Consider the following 18,055-nt stretch of genomic DNA (forward strand, 5'->3'; position numbering starts at 1 on the left):
GGGCAAGTGGTGGAGGTATTCATTTTGCAAATAGCAGGGGGTCGATTTCGTGATCTTTGTGTCCCTGGGAAGACAGTCCTAGTGCGGTGATGAGCCTAATAGCAAATCCTTTCAAGTTGAATAGGTTGTTGGTTTAGCACCTTTTTTTTTTTTTTTTTTGTGGAATTGCATCTTGTAAAGTTGACAAGTCACATAGCTTGTGCTAATCATTGTAGTCACGCAGCATTAGAGTCCATTCCTTGTGAGAAACGAGGCCCATGCTTTGAGACTGAGCTCAAGCCCTGGAAAATCCCTCAAAAATGACTAATGGTATTAAGATCAACAGGTATAAAAGAGTGAGATACAAACATGTTGTTGCATTCATTTCATATTGAGAGGCCTGAGCATACATAAAGCGCACGTGATTTGTAAAATACATCCAGATGTATCAAGGGAGGAACGACAACCATACAATGCACAACGTTCAAGACTTGCTTGTTTACTTGAAGAGTCTGCCCAGCAGACCCCCCGCGATGTTGTTCACAATTCCTCCAGACAGTGCCCGGTTGGCGAAGGTGGACGCTTGGCTGAAGCGATCGCACCGGGAGAAAGCAAGGGTATTGGTGATTGTCAAGACGAGGGCAATAGCTATGTCGATTAGTATCAGAAACCACAAGAGTCACAGAAGACAAGACACTACTCACCAACCAAGCTCAACCAAATAACACTGCTCAGTCTAATGATGGCCAAAATCGCCAGCCCAACCCAAAGCGCAGGCGTCACATACAAGCTAAGCCAAAAGAACCTCTTATCTGTAGCTGCGACCGTACGAGTTGTCGGGTCCGAGGATTCGAACACCCAATGCGAGTCACCACTCGCGGTGTTCACTTCGTTCCACCAGCGGAGACCCACTAAGCGACGTCCGGCAATGTTCTTGAGGTAATAGAAGTCTGCTGCGAGGAGAAGCAAGGTGATGATGAAGACCAAGATACTGTAGATTCAGATTAGATTGGATTGGCCATGTACTCAGGGGCAGAAATCTCCGAGATAGCCCACGAGGGGTCGACATTATATTGGAGGAGGGAGCTATGCAAGAACAAAATAAAGGCACATACAAATTCTTAATAAACAGCACCCCGAATAGGTACATCAGCAGGGCACTGAAGCGGAAGCCCAGGAAACAAAGCAACGTAATCGGATGCGCACTCAGGCGCCAGTTAAGATCACCCTGCTGGGGTTCAGGATTGAGGGGTTGTTGCTCCATATCGACGGAGGGGAAATCTTAGTATCTAGTAACGGGACGAGTAAGAACGCCAGCGACAAAGACAGGAGCAATTACGCTCACTTTGCTCTTCTTAAGAAGAATAGTTGACAGGGCGGAATGAATGCGATGATGTTGCGTGTCTCCATGGCCGGGCGGTGAGCGAGGACAGAATGCGGGCGGTGGAGCTTTTGATACGCGGTTATTTATGTAACATACGGATTGCTAGTTTGATGGACTGATAAGATGATCTCTCATGTACATACAGACCGACAGACATCAGTACAAAACGAATCATATTGTGGAGGCAACTCACACGTGGTGTGAAATGTCAGAAGCTCGTTTCAATTGACCGGGACACATCATATTCCCCCTTAAAATAAGCTTATAGATGTCTCCACTGATCTCACAATGTTGAAATCTAGATTCCGGAGAAGGCTTTATGCCCTCGTTGCCGAGGGAGGAAAAGACTGACTTCTCAACTGCCGCCAGTCTTCGCTCTCCTCGCCACTTTGTAATACTGCCGAACTAAAGGGAAGCGAGATACACACAGAGACTCTTTGAATCGCTCAGTATCTAGCGACAATGGCGTCCAGAAATACGCTCCGTCGCGCATTGCTCTACAGTACGTCCTTCCCAGGCAGCTCTTCCCCGCATTTCACCTCGTCCCTACAAACCAGAATGATTGCAGGCGCACCACATCGCTCACACCCAGACGACCCTCGCTGACCCTAAATAACCCAGTCCCGGGCTCATCGCAGCGCTTCATCGACAAATCACGCACATTAACAGCCGACTGCGTAGCCTATGACCTAGAAGACAGCGTGACTCCGCACAAGAAAGCGGAAGCTCGTTCCCTGGTGCGGAGAGCTCTCGACCAGCCCGCACCCTCAGGCATCCGCGAACGAGCAGTCCGCATCAACTCCGTAGACAGCGGTCTAGCCCTCGCAGATCTAACAGAAGTGGTAAGCCCATGTCTTCTGGATTCGGCTTGCTTTCTTTCCAATTCCACCAGCTCACAGAATAAACAGCTCCAGTCCCCCAATCTAAGCACCATCGTCATCCCGAAAGTCAACTCAGCTTCCGACCTAACATTCGTCAACGACGTCATCACCCACACGCTTTCCCAACAGCCCCAATCCCAAGATGCTTCCTCGCGACCTCCGATTTCTCTCCTGGCTCTCGTTGAGTCGGCCAAATCCCTAACCAATCTGACCCAGATCTGCGCCTCCACGCCACTTCTGCAGGGCCTGATTTTCGCCGCGGAGGATTTCGCCCTCGACCTCAGTCTGACACGGACCCCCGATCTGACTGAATTTCTCTTCGCTCGGTCTATGATTGCTACTGCTGCGAGGGCGGCGAATCTGCCTTCTACTATTGATCTTGTCTGTACGACCTATAAATCGACTAAGGGTGACGGGTCTCCGCCGGCTGTTCTGGAAGAGGAATGTCGCGGTGGTAGACAGTTGGGATTCAACGGGAAGCAGTGTATCCATCCTTCTCAGGTGCCGACTGTACAACAGATCTTTGGCCCAGACTCGGATGAGGTTCAGTGGGCCGTGCGGGTGACTATTGCAGATGACAAGGCGGCGGCGGCGGGCCGGGGTGCTTGGACGTTGGATGGCAAGATGATTGATGTCCCGGTTGCTGAAAAGGCGAGGGCAATCGTGAAGAAGGCCGAGGCCTGCGGTTTCAATGTTGAAGAATTACGCGAGAAGTGGCGCGACCAGGAGCCCGAGTAAATATTACTCTCTGTCCCCACGTTAAACAATAGTCTTTAGCTGCAAATCTCACCAACACTCAGGAGAAAATTACCAATGGATACGTATATTGAAATAATGTTGTATTAACTAGCCAGCCTCCGTGTTGAAGAAGGATAAGGGGACGGACAAAGAGGAGGCCAGAAGAAAGTTGATGCTATGCACAGGAACAGATGATAAGAGATTTATCTATTTCATTCCCTGAATTCCTGCATCCTTTCATATACTTGCTGGAATTGATGTCCACGGGGGACTTGCGTTCAGGCTGCGGGAAATCCACCACCGCTTGCAATTCCGCGTCTTAGACAATTGGGAGGGGGGAAGGTGGGCACACTATGGATACCGTAACATATCACGGAGGCGACTTGTAGTACTCCGTACAACACAAGTACTATTCCTTCCACTGAATTCATAAATTGGAAGGCCTTTCTCAAGTGTGCTTTAGTGTTTCACTTCCAAATCCTCCCGCTTCAACAGCTGAATCTTGCCCATCGTTAGCACGGGTGTGTTCCCACCTGCACCGGCTTTTGCATCAGCACTGTCTTCTAGACTCTTCGCTAGAGATCTGTCGTAACTCGTGGGATCGATGCCCAAGATCCCACCCACATACCCTCCCCTTTCTCCAGGTACGCTAAATTCACGGAATAGGTATTTCCACTCGTTCAGCCAAGCCTTGACTGCCTTTCCTATCTTGTCTTTCCCATTCTTAGAATGGTGGCCTGTGCCTGTGATGGCATAGACAACACGCCGGCCTTCATTAGCATGTTTGAGGAGGATCTTCTCCAAATATTCAATTGCTTCCTCGGGGTGTAGGCCATGCAAATCTACATAGAGCTCTTCCAAGGAATCGTCCAGACCGGCATTGACTATGTGTTTATTTCGTTCTTCGTATAATTGCCGTGCGGCTTCTCGATGGCACTTACGCATAGCTTCGTTCTCCGCCTGACCCCGCAGAGATAGAGCTTTTGCCGCCCTAGCATCATTACGATTCCAGGCTTGGGCCGCACTTATGAAGACAGTCAGCTTACTCGAATCAGGGTGCATCTCGAGGCCCTTACCTTTGGAGAAACTTGTTCCTTACTGTGCCATGGCGGATGGCTTCCGTACGGTACTTGATATATTGCTGGTTGGCTCGCGAGCCTGTCTCAAGCCAAGGGATGTTTTGCGGCGGTGGTATAGACTGAGCAGCGGCGCTGTTCTCACGGCCTTTGGCTCCTTCTTTGTTTCTGGATGTGGTCTTGCCCTTCCCAACTGCGGGAGATGGAGACATGCGTACGACATCTGCTAGTGAAGTAGGCACACTATCTTTATTGGAATTGGCTTCACGATTATGCGCGCCACGTTTACCATGATGTTTCTTATTTTTGGCGCTGACAGCAGCAAGTGTAGGAAATGCATCTGGGTCATCCACAGACGGGGCAGCCGGGTTTAATTCACGATTCTGATGCCTGCTACCGGGTCGGGAATGAGGGCGAGACCCATGTGTTGAACTTCCATTTCGTTTGCCTGTGACAAGTTGCATTGATTGCGACACGCCTTTGGGCCCCATTAGACCCGATAAATGAGATGGGTATTTGCCAATGTATTGGCCCGCCCATTGATCACCCACGCCTAGCGTGGATTGTAAAGGAGGGAATGCTTCGGAGGCGCTATCTACGTGGAACTGAGGACCAGTCGAGCCTTGATGGCTGCCGTCCGTCACGCTGAGATTGGCGACGAGCGCTGAAGGATCATGTGAAAAAGGGCAACCATCGCCAGCCAAACAATTGCCCATAACCCAGTATCTATAAAGGGAGGGTAACATCGTCAGTGCCACTGTCTGTTAGAACATGTCTACAAAGCCCTCGTCAGACTCACTTGCAAAGATGATTGGTTAGGTCATGGCTAAACCGGCAATCGGCGCGGAGACATTGGCCAGTAGACAACCAATACTTGCAGACCACTGGGCTACGGATTTGGCCTGGGGAACTTCCAGGTTTGGCTTGCTCCATTGCCATCGATTTTCCAACAACCACACGAGTGTCATCCGAGTGATGGACAAACCCATCCCCATCATGACCTTGAGACAAAGATGCAATTGTCGCACCTAAGTCGTAACTGTTTGCCTCGAGGGCAGCTTCTATCTCATCGTTTGTCCTTTTATCTCCGAGCACTGTGCGCAAAATATCATGGGGACTCATATCCGGGACAAATTCAGCGGCCGTAGCGCTGAGGCCTCCAATGGCACTCAGTGTCCCGACAGAAGAGGTAGTGCTGTTGGCATCGTCGGCTACCAGCCAGTCCACATTGCTGTCGCTACCAAAATCACCATAGAAGTCGGACACTTGGGTCTGGTCGGAGAATTCGTATGCGTTTAAATTCGGGGAGTGAGGGATCGGCTGGGCAAGAGCGAGTCTGGGCGACGGGCGCGGGGAAGTAAATGGTGATACGGTAGAGGACAGCGCCGGTCGCGAGAAGCCGCCTCGTGAATTAGGAAGCCAAGAGGTACTCCCCGGGCTCGTTCCTAGATTTGAATGGGGTGACAACGGCGTCGACGAACGGCCCATTTGCCAGGGGGCTGGAGATGAGCGGCGAATGACAGTATGTCGGGGCGGAGGAGGAGAGGAACCCGGAAGGGAGCGATTTCGATGCCTCCATAGGACGTCCAGCACGGCATTTTCTAAGGACGACCCCGACAAGGAGGTCTTCTCTCGCAGGAAATCCTCAGCTTTCTCGGCCTGTTCTTCCTCGTCGAAGTCTTGGCCTTGGAGGGATTGGAGGCAGTCCTCAAGAAGCTCTTCTGAAATCATGCTGAGTGGAGGCGATGTCATGCAACTGAGGGGTGTTGATAAGAGGGCAGAGATACGCGGTGTAAAAGGGGCGGAGGGAAATGAGGGGTAAGACAGTAGGTTGAATAGAGGACAAGAATGAGATTGTGCAACACCACCACAAACTGAGAAGGGAGTTTAACATTCAGCGTTCATTGTTCCCTGTCTAAAGAGGTAATCCAGTGTATGGTCATGGATGAAACGAGATGTTAGATGAGAGATGTTAGCAGGATGCGACAGGAAACGTGTGGTAGACCATAGGTAATCGCATCACATCTGAGCAGGGAACGATCAATCAGGGAAGAACAAGGGGACATCCAAGAAATAAAGGAGAGAGAGAAAAAGAAGAAGAAGAAGCAACTTAATGGGAGAAACGAGAAAACATGCGAAGAAAAAGCAAGGAAAAAAGAAAAGAAGGGAGAGGGAGAAAGGAATTGTCGGGTGTAGACTAAATCGTAAGTTGGGGGAGAAAGGTACGGGTACGGCTGTCAAGGTGGGAATTAAATTGGGGGGAGAAAACAGATGTCTGGTCGAGAGCTTGACCTTTGTAGATTATTTGTTCTCCAACCTGAGGCTGTGGCTCCAATCCAACCACCAATTCGACCTCCCCTCTCGATCTTCTCACCCGATTGAGTGAAGCACTAAACCAGAATGGAAACAGGTGTCAATATCCAGGATGGATCCATTCGATTGATATTGACGAGGCGTTACAGACTATAGGAGAAATTTGAAATGAGCTAGCTGTGCCTGTTCTATACAGGTCTTTTGTTTGTTTTTCTGCTTTAGTCTGTTTATTTTCTGGACCCGATTGATTATTCCATAGAGTTTGATATATCAAGGTACATATATAGCCTTTTACCTTTTTTTGACTCCCCTTTCCCGTCCCACAGAAAATCGCTGGGTATGAATGTGGGGGGAAAACTTCTTGACTTGCTGCTGCCTTTCCATGAAATCTAGACTTGATGGCAACAGGGTCTTGGCACGGGCGATAACCCAGCAGGATCACTGGTCGATCTGCCGATACATACATATACCCACCCATCATGGATCACGAACCTTGGATGCAGGCTGCATACCGGCAAGTACCCTGAAAGCAGGAACTACTTTTACCTTCTCTCTCCCATATTGAAGAGGAACAAAGTGTTCTTGATATAAATTAGTATAGCATATCCCCTAAAAAATAGTCTGGTAGGTGGAAAGAACCAAGCTTCCGTAGGTAGGTCATAGTACGCATGTTTGACACTGAGTACAATAATACCGTACTGAGGGTACTCATGCGGTAATGGTGTGACTTCATACCGTACAGTCAGCAGCTCCATTAATTAGTTAGTTTTACCACCAACCTAATAGCACAGCCTCCATTTCACTCTCAGGCAGACAAACTGTCATTGTCTTTATAGGGGCTCTATGCCACGTCTCAGCCGTTATCATAGGCTTTTATCTATCTGCGATCGCGACTGAAGGTTCATCATGGCTGCTTAGCTTTTTACCTGGTAAATCTTTCTTCCATTTCCCCAACAATTCAGGAACGCCTTCCAGCCATTTGGACTTGTTGCAAAACACCGATCCCTTTCCAACTTCCCATGTATCCGCTCACGCTGGGGGCATAGATACGCCCTCGCTAATTGATCAACGGCTAGTAACGTGGCGATCTATCGGGGACTACCTTCCAATTCTAAAAAAGCAACAATAAGATAATCGTTGGTGTTACGCTTACGCTTCCACTTAACCGTCGAACTCTATCGGCTTGCGAATACTTGTTCTTGGACTGTCTCTCCGGCTTCGGAATCGCAATACACTCTCTTATATTCCTGAAAGATGCCTGCCGACTATACATCTACCGCCCGGGCTTTGTCCCTCCCCACCTCGCCTTCAGAGTCACTTTCACCCGCAGACAATGATTCGTATCCGCCATGGAGTCATTTGGCATCCGGCAGGAGCAATCCCGCCAACCCCTCCGAGCCTCGTACCCTCTGGAAGCAGGTCGCTCATCGCTTGAATGAAACATCGCAACGAATGATGGCAATTTGGCGGAGATTGAGTTTTTGGCAGAAAGTAGGTGCTGCTGCTGCTGCTTTGCTTGCCAATCTCCTCGGAATTGGATTCCTGGTTTTCACGGGCAAAGTCTTCATATGGCTTGGCCCTGTAGCAGAGAAATGGGAGAACTCAGCGGGGGCATACATTGTCCTCTGGTTATGTGTATTCTTCGTCTCCTTTCCACCATTGGTGGGGTGGTCTACCTTTGGTACCATATCTGGCTACATCTTTGGCGTATGGAAAGGGTAAGATTTGCGTCTTTATCCTGGTCTTGACCGGCCCACTGACATCCTCGATAGATGGTTTCTCTATGCGTCTGCGACTGTGCTGGGATCTACGTGCTCCTTCATTGTTTCTCGGACTATCCTGTCAAAGTTCGTCAATCGAATGATGGAGCGTGATAAAAGATTCGCAGCTCTTGCGTTGACGTTGAAGTATGACGGGCTGAAACTGCTGTGTATGATTCGTCTCTGTCCTTTGCCGTACTCAGTATGCAACGGTGCTGTTTCAACCTTCCCGACCGTTCAGCCATTGATGTATGGACTTGCCACGGCTATCGTTACACCTAAGCTTCTTGTCCCGGCCTTTGTAGGCAGCCGGATCCGTTTACTTTCCGAGAAAGGAGAGGAGATGAGCGCAGGTTCTAAAGCCGTGAATATCGGCAGCATCATCGTAACCGTTGCGATCGGCATTTTCACCGGCTGGTACATCTATAAAAGGTGGGCCGTCAACGACTAGTCTACTTTGCGAAATTCGAAAGCTGACAGAGTTTTTAGGACTATGGCACGAGCTAAGGAGTTAGAGGCCCAGGAGAGAGCCGATATACGTCGATCCTTGCAGGCCGATCATGCTGACCGTCGCCCTCACCATGCCTTCTCTGAGGACCCGTATGTCAACACTGCTGCCACAACTCTTGCTCGTGACGAGGAGGAGCGTCTCGGGTTCCATGATTTCGATGACGATAATGTTGATCTGGCCATTGACGATGACAGCGGTGGCGAGAACTCGCCCAGACTTCAATCCCAGGGCCACTACCGGGATGAGTTTACAGATAATGATTCAGACGACGTCTTCAAGAATGGAGACGGCGGTGAGGGGGAAACGTATGGCCTACATACACACGTGCGGAAGAGCTGAAACTCGGAGCCGCATTTGCTTTCTAGACACTGCTTGCGATAGAGGTAATTCCCACGGTTCATGTCCTATAGGTTTCCTACCGATGGCGTGAATCGTTGATGCGATACTGAAAGTTTTGGGGGAGTTTGGCGTTCTCGGTTGTCCAGGCCCATACCCCAATCTCCCATCTGTAATCCTATCGATTTGAAACGAGCTCTGTTCACGTAGGCGTTGGTAGGAGAAGCGAGATCACTTATATAAAGTAGAGAAGGGTATATACATACACATATGCACATATGCACACTGCAGATTTCTGGTAGCTTGCCTGTGTCGGACACGGCTGCTTTTTTGTGAGGGTGCTCAGGGTTTGTTTACTGAGCAGTCACGTATTTTGCTCTTGATTCAGCATTACTGAAATACTAAGTAGGTCAAAGTAATTCCGGTCAGGCTTAACATCAATATAGAACAGACCACAGAGGCATTGCATGACTTGACAGTTCTAATGTTTCTCCAGGCCGTTTCCATTGCTATGGTAGACGCCTGACTGATTAGTCCTTGTGTTTTTTATCTTCTGATAAACACTTGTCAACCCCTTGACGCCTTCTCCTCAACAGCGCATTAATTGTGTCTGCTCCGGGGTTGGCTGGGTAATTCTGGGACTGCGGTGAGTAACGCCCCTTGGGGGTTAATCACCCACTGCACAATTGATCTCTTAGTCGGCAGATAAAAGATAGAACCGTTAATGACCTGATGATCATATTCTGGCAGACTATATCGCAAATCCGTCTCCAAAACGTCAGAAGACCTGCCGTAACAATTTCGCCAGACTCCTTCCTACATCTCTTTATTAAGGTGGCTATAGTACGATTTTACATTCGGCATCCTGAGTTCTGTTGGTTCAGAAAGCAGCTAGCACCTCCACTAATCGACGACAGGCAGTATGAGTGACAAGTCGTGGACTGAGGAATTCTTCTTCGAATGGCCTCCTCCAGAGTGGATCAATGCAGTTTACGATGATAGGCAAGTTTTCAGGCCGTTTTCTCCTCCACAGGGAAAGTGGGTTTTGGGAAGGTCAGTGGGTACTGGTCGGCGCCCTAGTCAGGATCAGATTCAAGTTCTATGGCTTCTCGTTCAGCACGACGGGATGTATATGCGCAAATATGTGGCCAAAGTAGTAAGTATATTAGGGGCAGGATCTTTAACATAGAGTCTGATATCAGATAAAGTTCCCTGGCTACACTGAAGAGAATGCATACTCGCAACTGCGACGAGTTCCTCCACGCATACCTAAGAAGCTTCAGGGGGTAAAAGATGAACTCGACCCATATACTAACGAAGCTCGAGTATACAGCCGCATTAATGCGTTGTGTCCAAGCTCCCAAAGGATATATTTTCCTGAGTTTCATGGTGTCATGACCGATCTCGATATATCCAAGTTCACCTGCGGTTATGTTAACCGTCGAGCTGTTATCCTCGAACTTATCAGGCCAAGGCTTGCATCACGACGAATCCTAGCAGCATGTACAGAAAGGAACCTTGAATTCAAGAATCGTCTCAGTGCTTTAGGGTTCCTCAGTGTTTTCGAACTGGAATACTACATTAGTCTTTTCCATGACCGTATTCGCCGTCTTTTGGCATTACACAGACTCGGAATCACTCATGGTGATGTACGAGATGATCATTTCAGGCTTTCGGGGGACTTCCATGATACAGTCTTGTATGACTTTTCCGTTTCGTACACATTCTCTCCGGTTACACCTTACCTGATCAATTTTCGTCGACCACGTTCTTTGAAGGATATATCTGAGAGCGAACAGGCAATGGTCAGGGAGGATATAATTGAACGGTAGGTGATGCCAGTCTATTAATTAACAAAGGCTTAGGTTTAACTAGGGCCGAAAAACTAGATTTCCGTGAATATCTTGTTAAGTCCACCGGGAGTACCGAGTCAGCGATCGTGGATGCGCTCTTCCAACCTCTTGAAGATGAAATATTGGAGTTGATAATCCTAAGAGTGAAATTCCGTCCCGATGGTTAGTTTTACCCCTACTTCATTTCTATAAGAACACTATTCATTATCGTATAGTCTTCTCTATGCCATCAGTAAATTCAGTCTTTCCTTTTCTTGAATGTCTTTGCCCGACGGATGATTGCACGTGGCATATCCGTAGAGGTCGGCTGCTGGAATCCTATACGCCAATTTGGGTAATGTCCATAGCGGATAGTTCAGGCCAAACCGTCATGGACTTTACTTCCGACCGGAACTGTGCTCAAAACCGGGAGGACGCAAAGGTCAGATACTTACTTTGCTTAATACCTAAGAAATGGGGACTGGAAGGTGTCCGCAGTCCACTCGTGAGTATCTGCTCGTCCTTGCCGCGTAATGATCACGGCTGCATCAAGACCTGGCTGGATTTTACGAACTATATCTGATTGTAAACCTTTTGTTTGTACTACATTTAACGAGATAATGAATTGAGTACGTATCACATTGATTGCTGTGCATTATCAATATATAAAGACTGTGGAGATTCCCTGGGCTATTCAAACTTCGCAATTTCAATTCCTTTGCTGTCTTGTCAATCACAGTATAATCAAACATGCCTGATTTTCATAATAACAAGGGATCAAAGAGTGAGTGAGTGAGTGTAAGAAGGGTGGGAACTAGACAAAGTGCAGCCTGCAGAATGTGGCATACCTTGGGTTCGGACTGAAAAATACGCATGGGCCCATCCGCAGTACCAAATCTCCATCGATAGCCTCAGAGTTCAGGTTTCACATCACCCTGCGCTTTACCAAATCCCTGGCACTCTTGCGTTCTCTCGCCTTTATCGGCAATTGGCCCTAACTGACTGTTGGTCTGCTACATTTCAGTACCATCCTCTAGGGTTGCATCGGTTGTAGAAGGAAAGCGATGGGTTCGGATAATCAGTATCTTTCTTGCCCCCAATAACCCCTCGAACTAACATCTCAGGTAAGTCAATGGACTCCTGCTCCATGTTATGCGAGGCCTTTCTCATGTCCTATAACCGTATCTTTAGAAGTTTATAAACAATCATATAACATGTTCTGACATTCTCTCAAGGAATTTGTACATCCCCATATCAAGCTTCTCTCCTACCCGCCACCAACGGCTCCCAATGAGTGGACCCACAATGGATTGAAACGTTGAGATCTGTGCTGCCTGTATTCTCAAATGATGGAAGTGCTATGTCTATGGATAGGCTCAGTATAATATAGTTACCTTCTACTGAACTGGGCAATAGTCGATCTCATTGCTACAACACATACCGCGACAATATGGCACCCCTTGCCAGCAATATGGGAGCTGCAGCTTCGATGAAAACGCATGTCCTAAATGGCCATTCTTATGAGGTCACCACTCTAGACCAATATATCCCAACAAACATTAGCATCAACAGCAGCGGCCATGTTGCCCTGCTGCCGTCAAACCAAACATTGCCAAGGGGCAGTCTGCAGTTGAACGCTAGCATGATGAAGGCTCATGCCTCAAAGTTGGATAACGACTTGAATCAAGCCACTGTCACAAATCTATATTCTGTCTCAAACAGCAACTCAAACCCAGGTCATCAGGTAGAAAGAACAGCTTTAGACGGGGTTGACTCTAGGTCCCAAAGTACAGACTATCTATCTCAGGATGTTCATACAACTACGGCCCATGGTAGGTCGAGCGATTCAGTCACGACTTCTTCATTCACGCCTCAACCGAGTCAAAATAATCCAATGCCACCGATAACTGTCATCAGCAAGCCCTCTTTATCTTCTCTCGTCACAGACACTAAAAATGCAGATAGCGGGAATGGGTTTACGACATATCGCCCAAGATCCTCCATACCTTCGAGGCTTCCGGCTGCAGTTTACGCTCAGCAGTGTATCTCTGCAGCTTATGCATCCAGACTCAATCCGTACGCGCTGCACTTAAAGGAGCAGGAAGCGTTGCAGGACCATTTGTGTCATCTGCACGTCACAGTATATTTGAACATACGGAATGGTATACTTCGACTTTGGACTCGAAATCCGATGGTAAGCGTTTCCAAGGAGGAAGCTCTTGGGTGTGCGAAGGACTACCGTTGGATGAACCTCGCCTCTTTCGCGTATGAATGGCTGGTACGAAATGGGTACATCAACTTTGGTTGTGTCGAAATTCCTATGCCTTTTGTAGCTCCAAAGAAAGGCCGGCGCAAGGAAGGTCCCGTGGTGGTCGTGATTGGGGCTGGGATGTCAGGTCTAGGTTGCGCACGGCACTTGGAAGGTCTATTTCGTCATTATCGCGACGCGTCCACAGCCCCTCGGGTCATTTTGTTAGAAGGAAGACGCAGAATTGGAGGTCGTATATACTCACATCCTTTGCGAAGTCTTCAGACGTCTAAGTTAGGCCCCGGACTAGTCCCTAAGGCCGAGATGGGTGCGCATATAGTTGTTGGTTTCGACCGTGGTAATCCGTTAGACCCAATCATTCGGAGCCAGCTGGCTCTTCCATATCACTTGTTACGCGACATTTCGACAATTTATGACATAGATGGTTCACCGGTGGATGAGATTCAGGATGCGATGGATGAAAGGCTCTATGATGATGTCTTAGACCGTTCCGGGCTCTATCGACATAAATCCATCGTCGTTCCTACCGCGGAAGGCGACCGGGAATTGATTGATTCAGGTCGCGATTTGTCAACAAGCGATGGTGTCACAGTAAGACAATACGAGGAAGCAAGGGCTTCCGGTACTATCGGCCTTTTGCTTCCTACAAAGCGTGTCCGTCGAGGCGTAGGTCATAAAACCGCAGACATCAAGGCACCGGGAGCCCCAGGTGCAGATCTTGCACGCCCGGAGGAGCAACCAGCTGCTTTTACATGTCAAGTGAATGGTTGGAGATTGAACGACGGCGTTCCAGCTAATGCTACTTTAAACCTGGACCCCGTCGCTAAGGTTTCGTCGTCTCAAACGTTAGGTGCTGTGCTGGACGAGGGCATCCGGCAATACCAGCGGATGCTCCCGCTATCCCCGAAAGACATGCGTTTGATTAACTGGCACTTTGCCAATTTGGAATATGCAAACGCGACTAACGTCAGTAGACTTAGTCTTTCCGGATGGGATCAAGATATAGGAAATGAGTTCGAAGGCGAGCATTCACAGGTAGTAGGTGGATATCAACAAGTCCCCTACGGGCTATTCTCATTACCTACAAAACTCGACGTTCGAACAAACAAGATAGTGTCTAAGATATCATATGACCCGTCTGGAATGGGAAAACAGAAGACAGTTGTTCACTGCGAAGACGGCGAATCGTTTGCGGCAGACAAAGTGGTCTTCACCGGCTCCTTGGGCGTGCTTAAGCATCAATCCATACAGTTTGAACCTCCTCTACCAGAATGGAAACGTGGAGCCATTGATCGACTCGGGTTTGGAGTAATGAACAAGGTGATTCTGGTGTTTGACCAGCCATTCTGGGACACTGAACGAGATATGTTTGGGCTTCTGCGCGAACCCACGAATCGAAACAGCACCATTCAAGAAGATTATGCTGCTAACCGAGGTCGATTCTACCTTTTCTGGAATTGTCTGAAGACTACCGGACTTCCCGTTCTAATTGCCCTTATGGCCGGAGATGCCGCTCTTCAGGCGGAATGTACACCTGATGATCAAATTATTGCTGAGGTGACCAGCCAACTCCGCAATGTATTCAAACATACGGTGGTTCCCGATCCACTAGAAACAATAGTCACGAGATGGAAGTCCGATAGGTTCACTAGGGGCAGCTACTCCTATGTGGCGGCGCAAGCACTTCCAGGAGATTACGACCTGATGGCCAAGCCGATTGGCAATTTGCACTTTGCAGGGGAGGCGACATGTGGCACTCACCCTGCCACTGTCCACGGAGCATATATCTCTGGGCTCCGCGCCGGCTCTGAGGTGATCGAGTCTATCCTAGGTCCCTTAGAGCTACCGAACCCCCTCGTACCAGAGAAAGGAAAGGCAGAATTTAGCATTCCAACAGCGGCAGGACAAAAGCGAAAAGAGCCGCCCATGCCCGTGGCATCATCCATTAGCAATCTTCCAACCAACTCAGCGGAACCAGCCTCACCTATATCAGCCCGTCAACATGCCTACGAACAAGCAATGTGGACATCAATTCAATCGGAAATCGGCCCTCCCATGCCCCGACCAGCAAGAACCGGCCTAAACCCTTTCCTCCTCTACCAAAAAGACTACTGGGGAATATGCCGCTCCCAATGCGACGAAGCTCGCCGAGCAGAAACGAACGACCCTAACGCGAAAGCTGCTCGCGATGAGATCCGTCATGAGCTCGGACTCATGTGGCGGCGAGCCAGCGAAGAGGAAAAGCGGCCGTACATCGAACAGACAGAGGTCAACCGACAGACCAATGCGGAAATGTGGAGCCGGTGGAAACAACAGATCGCCGAGTGGGAGCAGAAGGCGGCCGAATTGAAGACGAAGTGGTATGCAGCTAATCCGTTTGAAAGTTGGGGTGTACGTTCTGCGGACACTGTTGTGCCGACAAATCATTTGTCAATTGGCGCTGGTGCTACTACTTCGACCATCTCTTCATTGGGACAGCATACAAATAACTCGAGCGATCGGACTCATGGAGTAACTGCTGCTGCGACTGTTCATCCCCCCATAAATGGGGTACAAGTGAACGGCTCCTTGCATAACTCTGACTTGTCGAATCGTTGAGATTCAGCCTGGACGATCTTGCTCCTATTATGAATTGCACGAGTTGATGCATACTATGTAAGATATATATGCTCTTAACGACCATCTTTGTACTATCAAATGAAACCAGATTCGAATCAGGATCCTCGAGAATTACTCTATATTCTAGTCTATTGATATGAAATTCATAGTTTCAGCGACCCATGAAACATGCGCGCCACGAGTATCATCGAAGGGACCGAAAAAAAATGTATTAAACTTCCCATCACAAACCGAGGAGAATGACCAGAACGCTGAAGTCTAATATAAACAGCCATCAAAATAAGCAAAATGGATATATCCGTAGGACATGAAACATGATAGTCAGCCGGTGTAGGGCAGATCTAGGTGTGATGAAGAGGTGGTGGTGATCAGGAATCTATAGAGTAGGTGTGGCGGGGACGGAGACGTTTAGAGGAGAGGGTTAGACTTGTACTCCGCGGTTTTACCCTGAGGGGTTTGCTTGACCTCGTTGACGGGAGCCTCCTCTTCAGGGGACTCGGATTCAGCGATGAACTTCTCAGCCTCGAGAGCAGCAATGCAGCCGGAGCCTGTGAAAGACTGTTAGTATTTGATGTGACGGGGTAATAGTGGGGTCATGGCATACCGGCACTGGTGATGGCCTGGCGATAGCGCTTGTCCTGGACGTCACCGCAAGCGAAGACACCTTCCAGGCTGGTGTAGCTGGTGCCAGGCTTGGTGATGATGTATCCTTCGTCATCGAGGTCGATCGTGCCCTTGACCAAGGAGGTGGCGGGGTCGTGGCCAACGGCGTAGAAAAGACCGTTAGCGTCGACGGTCTCCTCCTCGCCGGTGACGGTGTTCTTGACACGCAGGTGGGTCATCAAGCCCATGGGCTTCTCCTCACCCAGGACCTGAGTCGCAACGGTGTTGAAACGAACGGTCACCTTGGGGTGGGCCAGAAGACGGCTGGCCATGGCCTTGCTGGCACGAAGCTTGTCACGACGGACCAGAACGGTAACCGAGCTGCCGTACTTGGCCAGGAACATGGCCTCTTCGGCAGCGGAGTCACCACCACCGATCACATAGAGGGGCTTGTTACGGAAGATTGGCACAGCACCGTCACAGACGGCACAGGCGCTGATTCCGTTCTGCCAGTACTTGTCCTCACCGGGCAGGTCGAGACGACGGGCATTGGCACCAGTGGCGATGATAATAGCATCGGCAGTGTGGGCGGGCTCATTGTCAGGACCATCGTTCCACTCTGTCCACAGCTTGAACGGCCTCTGCGAGAAATCCACTCTCGAGATAGTCTCGGTGATGACCTCGGTTCCGAAACGGACGGACTGCTTGCGCATGTTCTCCATCAACTCTGTACCACCGATACCATCAGGGAAGCCGGGGAAGTTCTCGATGTCGGTGGTGGTGGTGAGCTGACCACCAGCGGCAGTGCCGTTAGCCAGCATACCCTCATAGAGGACAGGCTTGAGCTCCGCACGAGAGAGATAGATCGCGGCGGTGTGTGCGGCGGGGCCGGAGCCAATGACTACGGGGGGTACCAATTAGTATCTCCAACTGATCTGGGCAACATTATATACAAGAACTAGGGAAAACTCACTAACGACCTTGGTGTGCACCATCCTGGATGCCGAACTTTGACTGACGCGCAGGGGCGTCGAAAGAGTATTTGATAGAACTGAAGCGGACGGGGAGGATTTCTGGTGCAGCGACGAGGCAGCAGCGGCAGTCAATCCGAGCGAGGATCGAAGAGAGGAAAAGGGAAGTCGTCGAGAAGCGAAGGAAAACAGTTTGACGGTGTTGGGAAGGAGATTGGGAAGGGGAAAGAAAGAAAGTCGGGTCGGGAAATAGGCGGCCTTTAATTATGGGCGTTCAGGGAGAGCGCAGCGAAAGAGGCGAAGGAGGGGCTCAGATTGCCGGGTGGTGGGGACGGCCTGACGAAAAAAGGGCTGGATGGTTCAAGATTAGCTAAACGGTCGAAACCAAGAGACTGGCTTCCTACCTGGAATCCGTGTGGGGACAATGAATAAACCAGATGAATGACAAAGAATGGAATTGCACAAGAAAACCACGGAAGCGACTTTTCTCTCTCCGACCAGGTACAGGGGAAAACATTCCGGATTGCCAACGGCGAGACCGGATCACGTGCGCCGGTGCTTAGAAAGCAGTCACGGGCCGAGACCGCCACTGATTATCGATCACTTCTTTATCTCGGATCAATCGCCGGAATCTCTGCATTCAGGCAGAATCCAGAATCTGAAAGCCCAATATTCGAACCTGATAACAAGAATCGAGGCACAGGACTCATCACAATCACATTCAGAGGGTATCCACTGTATACAAATAATAGTTCATAGATCTTACATTCATTATCATTATAA

General features: G+C 49.3%; 7 protein-coding genes across 7 annotated transcripts; 4 read left to right on the forward strand and 3 right to left on the reverse strand.

The window, feature by feature from the left end:
• Positions 1-343: 343 nt before the first annotated feature.
• Positions 344-1,259, reverse strand: ANOM_001010 (DUF846 domain-containing protein). Its single transcript, XM_015546268.1, has 3 exons — positions 1,095-1,259; positions 684-970; positions 344-627 (listed from the first exon to the last, which is right to left on the reverse strand). Exons 1-3 carry the CDS (start codon positions 1,241-1,243, stop codon positions 479-481), a joined length of 585 nt encoding a protein of 194 aa, XP_015411339.1. The 5' UTR covers positions 1,244-1,259; the 3' UTR covers positions 344-478.
• Positions 1,260-1,735: 476 nt separating this feature from the next.
• Positions 1,736-2,982, forward strand: ANOM_001011 (HpcH/HpaI aldolase/citrate lyase family protein; the record flags this gene model as incomplete). The annotated part of the gene is made up of 3 exons (XM_015546269.1): positions 1,736-1,865; positions 1,932-2,205; positions 2,272-2,982. Coding segments are annotated over 3 exons (1,050 nt in total), but the record flags the coding sequence as incomplete, so codon positions are not given.
• A 459-nt stretch (positions 2,983-3,441) lies between these two features.
• On the reverse strand, positions 3,442-5,930 carry ANOM_001012 (CCCH zinc finger and SMR domain protein; the record flags this gene model as incomplete). The annotated part of the gene is made up of 3 exons (XM_015546270.1): positions 3,442-4,006; positions 4,059-4,784; positions 4,858-5,930. Coding segments are annotated over 3 exons (2,319 nt in total), but the record flags the coding sequence as incomplete, so codon positions are not given.
• A 1,663-nt stretch (positions 5,931-7,593) lies between these two features.
• Positions 7,594-9,114, forward strand: ANOM_001013 (TVP38/TMEM64 family protein). Its single transcript, XM_015546271.1, has 3 exons — positions 7,594-8,089; positions 8,144-8,563; positions 8,621-9,114. Exons 1-3 carry the CDS (start codon positions 7,626-7,628, stop codon positions 8,979-8,981), a joined length of 1,245 nt encoding a protein of 414 aa, XP_015411336.1. The 5' UTR covers positions 7,594-7,625; the 3' UTR covers positions 8,982-9,114.
• Positions 9,115-9,897: 783 nt separating this feature from the next.
• ANOM_001014 (uncharacterized protein) lies at positions 9,898-11,393 on the forward strand (the record flags this gene model as incomplete). The annotated part of the gene is made up of 4 exons (XM_015546272.1): positions 9,898-10,134; positions 10,187-10,806; positions 10,854-10,993; positions 11,047-11,393. Exons 1-4 carry the CDS (start codon positions 9,901-9,903, stop codon positions 11,391-11,393), a joined length of 1,341 nt encoding a protein of 446 aa, XP_015411343.1. The 5' UTR covers positions 9,898-9,900.
• Positions 11,394-12,260: 867 nt separating this feature from the next.
• On the forward strand, positions 12,261-15,677 carry aof2 (putative lysine-specific histone demethylase Aof2; the record flags this gene model as incomplete). Its single annotated transcript, XM_015546273.1, has 1 exon — positions 12,261-15,677. The coding sequence occupies one exon, from the start codon at positions 12,261-12,263 to the stop codon at positions 15,675-15,677; it is 3,417 nt and encodes a 1,138-aa protein (XP_015411342.1).
• A 165-nt stretch (positions 15,678-15,842) lies between these two features.
• trr1 (thioredoxin-disulfide reductase TRR1) lies at positions 15,843-17,472 on the reverse strand (the record flags this gene model as incomplete). Its single annotated transcript, XM_015546274.1, has 3 exons — positions 15,843-16,246; positions 16,303-17,202; positions 17,275-17,472. Coding segments are annotated over 3 exons (1,230 nt in total), but the record flags the coding sequence as incomplete, so codon positions are not given.
• Positions 17,473-18,055: the final 583 nt, after the last annotated feature.

The sequence above is a fragment of the Aspergillus nomiae genome (assembly GCF_001204775.2).
Source record: "Aspergillus nomiae NRRL 13137 chromosome Unknown contig00014, whole genome shotgun sequence".
In the NCBI taxonomy this organism is placed as follows: domain Eukaryota; kingdom Fungi; phylum Ascomycota; class Eurotiomycetes; order Eurotiales; family Aspergillaceae; genus Aspergillus; species Aspergillus nomiae.